Source organism: Arvicanthis niloticus, chromosome 13 (genome assembly GCF_011762505.2).
Source record: "Arvicanthis niloticus isolate mArvNil1 chromosome 13, mArvNil1.pat.X, whole genome shotgun sequence".
Lineage (NCBI taxonomy): Eukaryota > Metazoa > Chordata > Mammalia > Rodentia > Muridae > Arvicanthis > Arvicanthis niloticus.
The window spans coordinates 13,903,943-13,916,576 of record NC_047670.1 but is presented as its reverse complement, the minus strand read 5'-3'; the positions used below and the strand labels follow the sequence as shown (position 1 = coordinate 13,916,576).

The 12,634-nt window shown below is 41.4% G+C and overlaps 1 protein-coding gene across 2 annotated transcripts in view; it reads left to right on the top strand.

The window, feature by feature from the left end:
• Nipal2 (NIPA like domain containing 2) overlaps positions 1 to 12,634 on the top strand; it is an 84,578-nt gene that overhangs the window by 22,777 nt on the left and 49,167 nt on the right. For both annotated transcript variants that reach the window (XM_034517386.2, XM_034517387.2), the window contains exons 2-3: positions 225 to 293; positions 1,829 to 2,000. In XM_034517386.2, coding sequence (XP_034373277.1) covers positions 225 to 293; positions 1,829 to 2,000 — 241 coding nt within the window. The remainder of the gene's footprint in view (positions 1 to 224; positions 294 to 1,828; positions 2,001 to 12,634) is intronic.

Sequence of the window (12,634 nt, the reverse complement as noted above, 5' to 3'; positions counted from 1 at the left end):
AAGTATTATTCCCAGAGTAGGTTTGGCAAATGTATGTGAAACAAAGCTGAGCAGATGAGTAAATCAATTAATACACCAGCATTACTCCCCTACCCCCGCCCTGCCTCTCCCTGCCTCTCCCTGCCTCTCCCTGCCTCTCCCTGCCCCGCCCCACCTCACCCTGGCCTGCTGCCATTCATCTTACAAGTACTAATGTCACTTAAAAAATATATTTCCTTTTACAGATTCACCTTTTTGGAGTTCTGCTGGCCATTTTAGGAAACCTGGTTATCAGCATTTCCCTAAATATCCAGGTAAGTAACACTCTACTTTTCTGACTGTAGCTTGATCTGGGAATAACTGTCACAGATTAGGGCATGTTCCTTTCTGCAGCAATTTCACCCATTAAAAACAGAAGAAAATAATTTTAAAAAAAATATGTTTTGTGACCCGACTGTAGAATGCAGGTAGAAGAAGGTAGGATATATGACAGGAACTGAACTGAGCTTAGAAGAGCTGACGATGGTAAAGTAGAACCTGAGTAGATGTTAACTTCAGACGAAAGCATGAATTCAGTCCAAACTGTAAGTCATTTACCGAGTCAGTTTGAAACAGAATCAAATATAGTTTCTAAAGCTACTGAATTAAAATAGATCTGAACATCAAAATATCTCCTTGAAAATTTGTTATAGTATGTATTGAAAATGTTTTCTTCTACTCTGCTCTGTGTTTTAATTTTATTCATATTTTATACAAATTTTAATACACTGCAATAGTTGCTTTCTGACCCACAAACATTGTGCCACACTTAGAAAGGCGCTCCTTGTTCAGTCTGCTGCTTTCTGGTACTAGGGATTAAAGTTAGGACCCGATGCACACTGGGTAAGTGCTCCACCACTGAGCTCCAGATGCAGCCGTAAGACTTCGAGTTTTTTAATGTTTCATGAATTCTTCTGGATCTCTGTTTTTAAGATAATCGGGACCAGTTCACTAGTCTTTTGAGGAGATATGCTCAGTTATCATAAAGCCTAGGGGAAATGCACTTAACGATAGAGTCCCTCAGAAAGTCATTGGGTTGCTTTGTTTGGCAGTGCTGGGGGTGAAACTCAGAGCCATGTGGAGGCTTGTGAGGTTCTCTACCACTAAACTATACCCAAGCACATTGTATTCATAGTTTAAATACAAAGAAATATTCAAACCAGATATGAGTGAGTTTGCCTGCCACAATTCCCGGCAACGGCTGTGTTCACTGTGGTAGAGCTTCGGCTCAGTCGTCGGCGTCCCTTCTGAACATGTTCTCTAATACTTCAGTGCCTTTACTTTGTGTTCTTTTGGAATCTGAAACTATTTTAAATTGTAAAAGAGCTGTTTTAGCATAGTGCTCTAAAACACCTCTTACCTCCATACGATACTTACTTTTAGATAGTAATAATAATAAAAATTTTAACGTTGTAAGGCAAAAAAAAAAAAAAAAAAAAAAAAAAAAAAAGTGTAGAAAAGACCCTCCAGACTATAGAATGCTATAGAATTAAGAATTGCTTCTGCTATTAATATACTTGGGACCAAAACAAAGCCTTAATAGTCTGCAAATAAATTAGAAAGCTCTGATGTAAATTTGTGAGATCTAAACTTTCAGAGCACATGGGGCTTGGTTGTGCATGCCTTTAATTCTAGCACGTAGGAGGCAGAGGCAGAGGAATCTCTGAAAATTTTGAGGCCAGCTTGGTCTACATAACAAGTGCCAGGCCAGCCAGGACTACATGGTGAGAGTCTCAAAAATAAATAAGATTTGACAGCAAGTTTTAATTGGATGGGTATGTTTTCTATTTATATTCTGATTTGCTTCTAGAAATATTCTCATCTTCACTTGGCCCAGAAAGAGCACCCGAAGCCATACTTTAAGAGTGTGCTTTGGCTGACTGGAGTCCTACTGATGGCCATGGGAGAGACAGGCAACTTCGCAGCCTACGGGGTTGCTCCCATCACTCTGATCGCACCGCTGGGCTGCATGTCAGTTACAGGTGGGTCAGTATTCCTGTGCTGGCAAACTAAATGTTCACGAGCTAGAAGAATTGATTGTAAAATGTAACAGACGATCTCTTTCTTATTCCTGAGCATGCTAACATAGGATTCCAGTCCTAATCTCCATCATGTCCTGCCACAGCACCACGATAACCACATAGAAATGTCTTCTATAGCTTTTCCGGTTACACTTAAAGGTGATGGTCTCAGCATGGAAGTCTTAATAAGTTCAAGTTTTGTTACTTTAAATGTTATACTGGTTTTATTTCGTTTTGTTTCGAGACAGGGTTTCTCAGGGTAGCCCTGGCTGTCCTGGAACTTGCTCTTCAGACCAGGCTGGTGAGGAATTCAAAGAGATCCACCTGCTTCTGCCTCCCGAGTGCTAGGACTGAAGGCGTGCACCACGACTGCCTGGCTTTATGCTATGTTCATGATCACTTAGGGATTATCTAAAAACAGTTATACTCCAATTACATTTTGTTTTTGTGTTAAGTTAATGCATGTAGTTGGGTCATGGCTGTCTGATCACGAAGCCATTATTTAGCCTATCTTTGACATTAAAAATTAAATGTGAATTATTCTGAATTATCCTAAGAATGTGCAGTCTTATAGTAATCTCACATTTATCCCCTTTCAAAATTCACATGACTAAGAGACATGTTTTTAGAGATGAGTAAAATGAGGTTTTTTTTTTTTTAAAGAACAAAAATTACTGCTAGCAAGAAGGATAAGTGCTGTAAGCCTTGTTAAAAACTCATAAAACATCTTTTGAGTTTTATTCTTTATCTGCTGCTATGGAAACAGCATATTTCTAAATTTCTGTGAATTTAGAATCTTCACTGAAATAGAAACAACTTGGTAGTCTTTGTGAATGACTAGATCAAGCCCAAGTTTCTTATTTCTTCAAAGCATGATCCAGCACTCACAAGAAAGTGTAGCTTAAACTAAAATAACATATATTCAGACAGAATTCCATTTTATTTTGGAAGCCTCTCCTTTTCTTAAAACTTTTAAAAATATTTAAGATTATATTATAGTAAGTCATAATATAGTAAGTATATAGTAAATAAAAGTATAGTATAGTAAGGTTATATTATAGTAAATATATAGAAATAAAGAATACTTATTTCACTTTCTAGAAGTTGTTGAATGTGCATATTGGGGCCCGAGGAGATGGCGCTGTGAGGGAAAGTACACACCCACTTTACAAGAATGAGAGCCTGAGTTTGGATCCCCAGCACCTTGTAGAAGCAAGGTAGAATAGCACTTGCCTGCAAGTCCAGCACAGTGGGACAGAGACAAGTCGATGCCAAGGACTCACCGGCCAGCCTGGCTAGCCGAGACATGAACCCCAGGTCTAGTGAGGGTCTTCTTTGACATAAGAAAATAAGGTGGGCAATGGTAGAGGAGGATGCTGCATTGTCCACAGGCCTCCACACATGTAACACCACACATGTTTCACACATGCATACACCATATGTATATGCACATACAGGAGAATCCACATACTGACACCATACTGAAGAGGCACAATTTATACAACCACTTAACATTTTTACCATCCCAATAAAATAAGCTGGGTATGTCCTCTACTTTATTGAATATAATACGTCCATAGATAGCCTACCTTTTTTTTCTCAGTATCTGAGAATAACAGTAAGAGTCCTCGCTGGGTTGTCAACACGGGGCACGGATCCTGTGGTTTTCTGAAGTGCAGTGCTTCTCTTCAGGTTGTACATCTTGCTGCCTTTCCTTTTGTTCCTTTCTGTTTTGTGCTCTGTTTCCATGAGGGAAGAGTGTGTAGGCAGCACCCGTGGATACCCAGGGGAGGCCTGTTTACCGCATTGTATTGACTCTGTTCATGTACGTTCTCTGAACATGTATGTATGTTTGTGTATGTAGTAGAGCATGGAAGAGGTGAGAAGTCCCAAGTTGCCAGACCTGGGCAGGGATACCATCAAAGATAGTCAAGGAAGCGTGAATCCAACTATGTCACTGTGCTTGCTCAAAGCTCTCATTAGTAACTAGGAACTCACATTCTTCACCCTGCCACTTAGTGTACCCCTTCCCGAGTCCCCGCCCCACATCCATCCCTCTGCCTGGACAATGACTTTTACAAACGATGTAGCCTACTCTCTTGTCTACTCTTAGTCTCAGTGCTTGTACTGGAGATTATTTTCAGCTGCCTCCTTTCTGACCATTTAAAAATATCCAAAGAAGCGAGTTTATAGCCTCAGAATCACATCATGTCTTCCTCTACAACACTCACACACAGCAGTGTGTGCTCATGAACACTGATCTGCCCTCTCCAGCTGCAAGTGGACTGTGTGGAGGGTGGGGCTGGAACGGAAGCCGGATCACCCCGAACACCAGCCCACGATGCCAGAGACTTCAGATGTGGAAGAGAAACAGCTCTCACAACAAATAACTGTGTCGGCAGATAGGCAAGAAGGCGTTTCCAGACTTTCTCAGCTGAGGTTTCCTCACCTTTTCTTCTTGAGAAGTTTAGGAAAGAAATGAAACTTCTCTTTGAATTAAGAAAAAAAAGATACCATATGCTTTCATTTTACTTTATAGTATTATATACTATAGTATATACTTTATATTTATAATTATACTTTATTATTTTTCTTCTGGCTTTTGCCTTTAAATTTGTGTGTCTGCATGCGTGCGTGTGTGTGTGTGTGTGTGTGTGTGTGTGTGTGTGTGTACATTGTGGTGCGTTTATAGACCTGTCCCTGGAAGGAGAGAACTCACCCCTGCAGGCTGTCCTCTGACTGCCATACATATATAAATAAATGTAAATGAAATTTTATAGAGATTTCATAATCACACAAGTATCTGAAGTTTGGGAGATAAAAAATTCCATGGAGTTTAGACCACTGTGTGTCTTCAGAGGTCGATCTGTAAACAAGAACCCACAGGCCATAGACGCCTTTCTGAGGAGCAACTTCAAAAACAGTAGTCTCTGCAGAAACCTCTTCAGGTGATACTCACAAGTACCCCAGGCCTTCTAAAGGCTCAGCCTAAATCCCGCCACCCCTTCCTGTCACACCCGCCACCTCCTCTACCCCCGCCACCCCCACCACCCCCACCACCCCCGCCACCCCCACTACCCCCATCACCCCCGCCACCCACACCACCCACACCACCCACACCACCCACACCACCCACACCACCCCCATCACCCCCACCACCCGCGCCATGCCAAGGTGTAGAGACATAGCAGTGGGGAACAGCCTTCACGCTCTTGGGGCTGTGTGCCCAGGGCTCTTTCATTCTCCACAGACAATCCGGTTCCTAATGCTTGTTCTGACTACAGCACTAGCTGTGCTGCAGTGTAATTAATTCTAAATGTCTGTCTGTTTTTGTGCTTCTCTAGGCTGGCCAGTCTCCCAAAAAGCAGCCAGTAGGTCATGCACAGCTCTGGGGACACACTGCCAGCGTGGACCTCACTCCTGCCCTAGCCAGCTGTACATCCTCATGCACGTAGTTTAAACCATGTTTATTCCTCAGATCAGTAGCCTGTCAAATGGCAAGAAAAGTAGTCGCTCTATCAGAGGGGCTCGTGGAAACCTGTAAAACTTGAGTGACCTTAGAGCACCGGCTGACCTGCAGCACGGGCTGACCCGCCGCCGCACCGGCTGCTGTCACTGGACTTATGAGGAGCATCCTCCCTGCATAGGAACAAAGTACAGTGTTCTCTGTAATGGAGTTTGCCCCTTGCTTGAAAATGGATGAGCCAGTTTGGGAATGCTTTGCATTGTTCTTATCCATGCAGTGGTTAATTTGCAGGAAGCAGAAAGAAGAATCCTCTCAGCTCATTTGTTCATCCACGAAGCAGCAATTACCCTTCAACTCCTCCACACTTCCCCTATGAGCATATTGTAAAACTCCAGAATTTCTAAATAACAAACCAAGACAAAGCATGCTTTATAAAACAGATACAGGACCTGCATGATGGTGCACACCTGTAATACAGCACCGGGGAGACTGAGGCAGGAGGTTTGCCACTAACTCAAGGCCAACCTGGACGATGTGGAAAGAACTAGACCAGCCATTGCTACATACTAAGACCCTTTCAGAGTAAATAGAAGGCTCAGGGACCATCTTGGAAGAGGGAGCAGAAAGATTTTAAGAGTCAAAGGTTAAAGAGAACCAGAGATAACCAGTATAAAATGGCATCTCCCAGACATGAGAGTACTGCTCCAGTCATGAACTCGTAGCACCTGTGACTGCCTATTCAACACCTGCACAGATGAAGTCATCATCACGGTAGTGTGGCAGGGAGGGAGGCAGTGAACAAAGGCCTGACTCACACTTGCCTTCCCCCAGGTTCACAGTGACCCAAGTGTCTGTTTCTCCAGTCAACTGAGACCCAGGAACCTCATACAACACAACCTGCAGAGTTGGTCTGGATATAATGATAAACTGATGAAATGGACAGCAGGTTTTTTTTTTTTAAGACTCCTTTAGTTTTAATTTTAAGATTTATTTTTTTTTAATAAAAGGAGGATATGGCTATGTGCATGTGAGTGCAGGTGCTTACAGACGCTAGAGTCATCAGGTGTCCTGAAGCTGGAGTTACAGATGGTTGTAAACACACACACACACACACACACACACACACACACATACGCACCATGGATACACCCACATGGGGGCAGGAACAAAACTCAGGTCCTCTGCAAGAACAGTATGTACTCTTAGCTGCCGCTTCTCCCACCTGAGGTTTCAATTTATGACGCTGCACAGTGGTTAGTCAGCTCACTGGAGATACTCTAGAATATTCACCCTGTGAACACATGGAAGTTCCTAAGCCTGTTCCAAAGAGGGTGAGTGAGATCATTCCTGCATCTACAGAATATGGCCTCACGCTTAATTGTTGTCCATTTTATACCTTTCTAACTAAGCTCGATGTTATAAATAGATTTAGAGATGGTTAGAAATAAGGAAGTTATCTACAGTCCAGAAAGTGAGGCTATGTGGAATAAAGGAGGTTCATGGGGAATCTCACGCAGTATAAGGTCAGTCAATCCAAGGGCAGCTGGCAGGAGGGTGCAGGAGGACACTGGCTCCAGGCTGCAGAGAGGCCTGAGTAGGAAGCACCAGTGATACTTTCCAGTTCCGTCCTTACAAGCATACTGACTTCAAGCCTAAGAGAGACTGCTTAACAAGTATTGATGGTGCTGTGGGTGATACACAGTTAAAGGTAAGACATGAACACTGAGTAAGTATCCACCGAGTCAGGTGCTGTTTGAGGCACATAAACACCATTCTCAATGGTGGCCAAGGAGAATAGGAGCAGGAAATAGATTGAATTTGGAAGTGATTAGATGGAATCAAATACTTGGAATTTCGTATTGAACAAAGCGAGTAGTAGCAGCAAGCTCTCCTTGGCCCAGAATACTTTCCTCAGAAATTCAAACCAGCTCCCCTGTTTCCCTGACTGTTTGCATTAAGGCAGGAACTAACAGACAGGGTGAGAGTCAGACCTGCGCCTGATCCCCTCCCTCTGAATACCTAATAAGCTAGCTTTTGTGGGAGTGCTGTTGTTCATGGGTTCTCTGGCACCGACAAAAAACCCTAACTGAACTGTGTCTGCAGTCCATTAGAGGACGGTCAGAGTGCAGCCTGCAGCCTTACTGGGGTCTTTTGAAATTCCAGAGAAGTCATGTCAAGCAGAAACTTTGGTCTCCAAGATTTTTATTAGAAACAAATGAGAGGAAACACAAGCAAAGCACTGAGCCAGTGACGTGTAGTCTTACTCAAATCTTGATGCCACAGAGTCTCCGTCCCTGGGAGCAGCAAGCTCAGCACTGATGTGATCAACCCATTGTAGCCCAAAAAATGTCTATGATGGGCGTCTGCGACAGCATTTCACATGCAGATTGGTTTTAGTGCTGAAAATATGCAGAAAATACCTCTTTTCCACATGGCTTGCATTTTTTCTTCAGCACATTTGTCTAAAACCTAGCTTATATAAACCGTGTGGATTAAAGCTCTGACGTTTTAATTTTATGTCTGCTCAAACGTTCTCAGGCAGAAGACATTGCTGAATTCTAAAGCTTTATTTGAAACATGTTTTCCATCCATCTTTTTTTTTTTTTTTTTTGAGAATGCCACAAACTATTTCTAGACAAATTACTGACAATGAAGTAATGGCCTATTAAATTTATAATACAGAATTGATGTTGTCAATGGTGGCATTTTTACCTTTTTTTATTTTTTTGGAGGAGGGAGACTTTTCAGGTCATTAATGCATGTCAAGGAAAATGTAGAAAGGAGAGGAATACTGTTCTTATCCAGACAAATGTCCTCATCTGGAATTATACAAATCCCTGTTGAGCAATCAGTATCTTTGTTATCCTCAATTAATAGAATGGAACTTTTTTCATCAAAATGAGCTTCTTGACACTTTCATCCCTTCCAGCACAGACAGATGGTAGGAAACCTTCTCAGCATAAGAAAACAGCCTTCAAACCGTCACATCCTCAAAGCTTCAAATCCTAACTCCCTGGAATTGCAGTTGACATACATTTTTTTTTTTTTCTAAAAATTCTACAGCTAGTGGGGATGATAATTGTAGAGCCATACCTCAACACGGTTAGAGTTGACTGAGCCTGTGAGCACGCTCACTGTGTCCACAGGGGTGAGGCCTGATTGTGGCTGACAGGGAAGTGTTCTGGTGGTTTGCTTTCAACAGTGCAATAAAGCTACCATATAGTGGCCAGAAACCACAGCCAGACATTTTCTCCTTAGTTCTGTTTGTAGCGTTATTATGTAAATACATTCTTTTCATGCGTAGAGTTTGAGATATTTTTGACAAAGGAATTTTTATTACTGTTTTGCCTTCTGGTTTCTCATAGTATCAACATGCTGTCTTTCCTACTATCATAGAGGTTAAAACAAAAAGTTGAATGTCTTGGTGATGATGAAATTCCCACTTGTAGATTAGGTCAGAGCTTATATACCAGTGTTCCCATCACTGGTGCCTATTACTAGAACTGGCCAGCTTTGTATTGTTTGACTCAGTGCTTTTAAGGGACCCGAATTGATGTCCTTACGTTTAAAAGTTAGTTAGACCACATCACACAAACTATTCTTTAAAAATCCAATTTGGAAGCACTGGACTTGCAGTCAGGTTGAATAAGGACTGCATCTGCCATGGATCTTGTATAGTTTCTCATGGCCACTACTCCTCCTCACCACAGACTAACCACCACCATCACCACAGCCTACATGCCTAGTCACCACTGCCACTGAAGCTCCCTCACCATGGAACACCCCTTCATCACCACAGCCCAACAACGATCCTTGTCTTTTTGTCTTTAGCTGTTACCTAACTTGTCCCTATAGGTACTAGGATTTATAACGTTCAACAAAGTGTATGTGTGCATGTGCGTGTGAGTGTATGTTAACTTTTAGGTTATGTTTATCTTTTAAAAATAGTGGACATAGGTTGGGGCAGAGTAACTGCCTACCTACCACACACGAGGCCCTGGTTCCTACCTACCACACACGAGGCCCTGGTTCCTACCTACCACACACGAGGCCCTGGTTCCTACCTACCACACACGAGGCCCTGGTTCCTACCTACCATACACGAGGCCCTGGTTTTCCTGGCACCACCAAAGTAAAAGTGAAAATAAAGGGTTAAATTGGAGTAAAATAAGTAAAAGTGACCAGATCATTAAAAATGAGACCTGCCATGCACATGTGAGCAGTTGTGATGTTTTTTTTTATTTTAACCCTTTAGTTCAAAAACATTACTTGGGACAGAAATAGTTAAAACTTCAAGAACACAAACACCTTAGAGTCATACGTTTTAAATAGAACAGTCATTTTTTTAGATTTCTTGATTTTTATTTCATGTATATGAGTGTTTGCCTGCATATATGTATGTACACCACAAAGGAACCTAGAATCCAGAGAGGTCAGAGTCCCATAACAGTTACAAACCGGTGTGAGCCACAGGTACATACTGGGAGCTGAACTCAGGTCCTCTCCATAGCACTGAGTGCTTTCCACCACTGCGCCATCTCTCCAGCCCCTAGTTCATCTATTATTATAAAAACACAAAGATCTAACCTAATGTGTTAAAATCTGCCTTTGAGGTTAACTGTTAATGAAGGTTGTGCTTGATTACAGAAATAAACCCAAATCAAACTTCATATAAACTCTCTGTCTCTCTCCCTCCCTCCTTTCTTTCCTCCTCCTTCTGTTCCCCCTCTCTTTCTCACCCTCACCTTCCCATCCTGACTTTTTATGAATCTTAGAACACAGCTCTTGACCACATTACACTAAATAACTCTTCCTTGGTAATAGCCAGTCTTGCACCGAGCCTCATATACTGAGTGATTTCAGAGAAGAACCTAGGGGTTGATTTCTTCATAAATCAGGAAGCCTAACACCAGTGCACATACCTACTTCTGAGACTGGCTCTTCAGCATCTAAGATTTAGCTAAAGCCACCAAAAGTGTGCTTGGCCTGCATCTGTGTGTGTCTGTGTGTGTCATGTCAACCTTGAGCAGAATGAATCTCCATTCTAATTGCTAACCTGAGTGATTCACAATGGTCAAAAGAAAGCATCATGACTCACAGATAATGTTACATTATAATCGTTGCTGAGAGTCTGCCTGACCAAAGAGCATTGAAATTTCAAGGCTAAGCAAATACATAAACTGCCCTTGGATGCACTATTTTGCATTAATAGAAGATTTTATATCCTTTCTCCTTGTGGGTAATATCCTTGATCAAGGCTTTTGCTCCACCATAGCTCCTATAAAAACAGTTTATGTTTTGGTATATTTAATCTTTTAGAATTAATTTTTAATAATTAAATTACCTGTTTAATTAATGAACAATAATGGTATATCTTTACAAAGTACAGTGTGATGTTTTGTGGAATGATCAAGTCAAATAGTTAACGTATCTGTCAGCTCACCAACATATTTTGTTAAGAACATTTAAGATCTATTTAACAATTTAAAATATGCAGTGCATATTGTTAACTGTGACTACTATATTATCCGAAAGAACACTAAAATGCACCCCTCCTAGGTAATACACTAAAATGCATCCCTCATAGGTAATACACTAAAATGCACCCCTCCTAGGTAATACACTAAAATGCATCCCTCCTAGGTAATACACTAAAATGCACCCCTTGTGCATTTTTTGCTCATTTGTGCTCATTTGACTTTTTTAAAAATTGTGATTCTGTCTGTGTCTCTGGAGTCTCTGTGACACTGTGTGATGAGCTGACCCTCCCCAACTCTCAGCTTCCTCATTTATGAAGGATAGTGATGCCTGTCTCCTTGGAGTAATTATTCCATGTAGAATTCTCCATAGAATAGTCACTCCTGAGATGGAGATATGGCTTAGTTAAGACCCATACTGCTCTTGCAGAGGACCCAAGGTCAGTTCCCAACACACACACGGGCAACTCACAACTGTTACCTGCACCTCCAGCTGCAGAGGGGTCCAAGACCTCTGGTGTCCAAGGACACCTGTGCCCATGCACACATCCCCTCACACATACACAAACATGCACACACACACATACATAATTTTAAAATATTACAAGTAAATCTTTATAAAAAGAGTAATCACCATTATTATCTATATAGTTTATATAATAATCATATATGATGATTTTATTTTTTAAATATCACAATGTAAATATTTTTCTTATCATTGCAATTTTCCATCCTAATTTTTATTGGTTGTCCATTACTGCTGGCTCCTTATACTGTTCTAGTTTTCCACCATGGAAAAGTAATTTTGTAATGATAGGTTAGGACTCTTTTCAGTTTTTTTAATCACTACCTTAAGACAGATTTCCAGAAATATATACAAAGAACTCAAGAAGTTAGACTCCAGAGAATCAAATAACCCTATTTAAAAATGGGGTAGAGCTAAACAAAGAATTATCAACTGAGGGATACCGAATGGCTGGGAAGCACCTAAAGAAATGTTCAACATCCTTAGTCATCAGGAAAATGCAAATCAAAACTACCCTGAGATTCCACCTCACACCAGTCAGAATGGCTAAGATCAAAAACTCGGGTGACAGCAGATGCTGGCAAGGATGTGGAGAAAGAAGAACACTCCTCTGTTGTTGGTGGGATTGCAAGCTGATACAACCACTCTGGAAATCATTCTGGGCAGTTCCTCAGAAAATTGGACATAGCATTACCTGAGGACCCAGCTATACCACTCCTGGGCATATACCCAGAAGATGCTCCAACATATAACAAGGACATATGCTCCACTATGTTCATAGAAGCCTTATTTATAATAGCCAGAAGCTGGAAACAACTCAGATGTCCTTCAACAGAGGAATGGATACAAAAAAATGGTACATTTGCATAATGGAGTATTACTCAGCTATTAAAAACAATGGATTCGAGAAATTCTTAGGTAAATGGATGGAACTAGAAAATATCATCCTGAGTGAGGTAACCCAATCACAAAAGAACACACATGGTATTCACTCACTAATAAGTGGATATTAGCCCAAAACCTTAGAATGCCCAAGATACAATTCACAGAACACATGAAGCTCAAGAAGGAAGACCAAAGTGTAGATGCTTCAGTCCTTCTTCGAAGGGAGAACAAAATACTCACT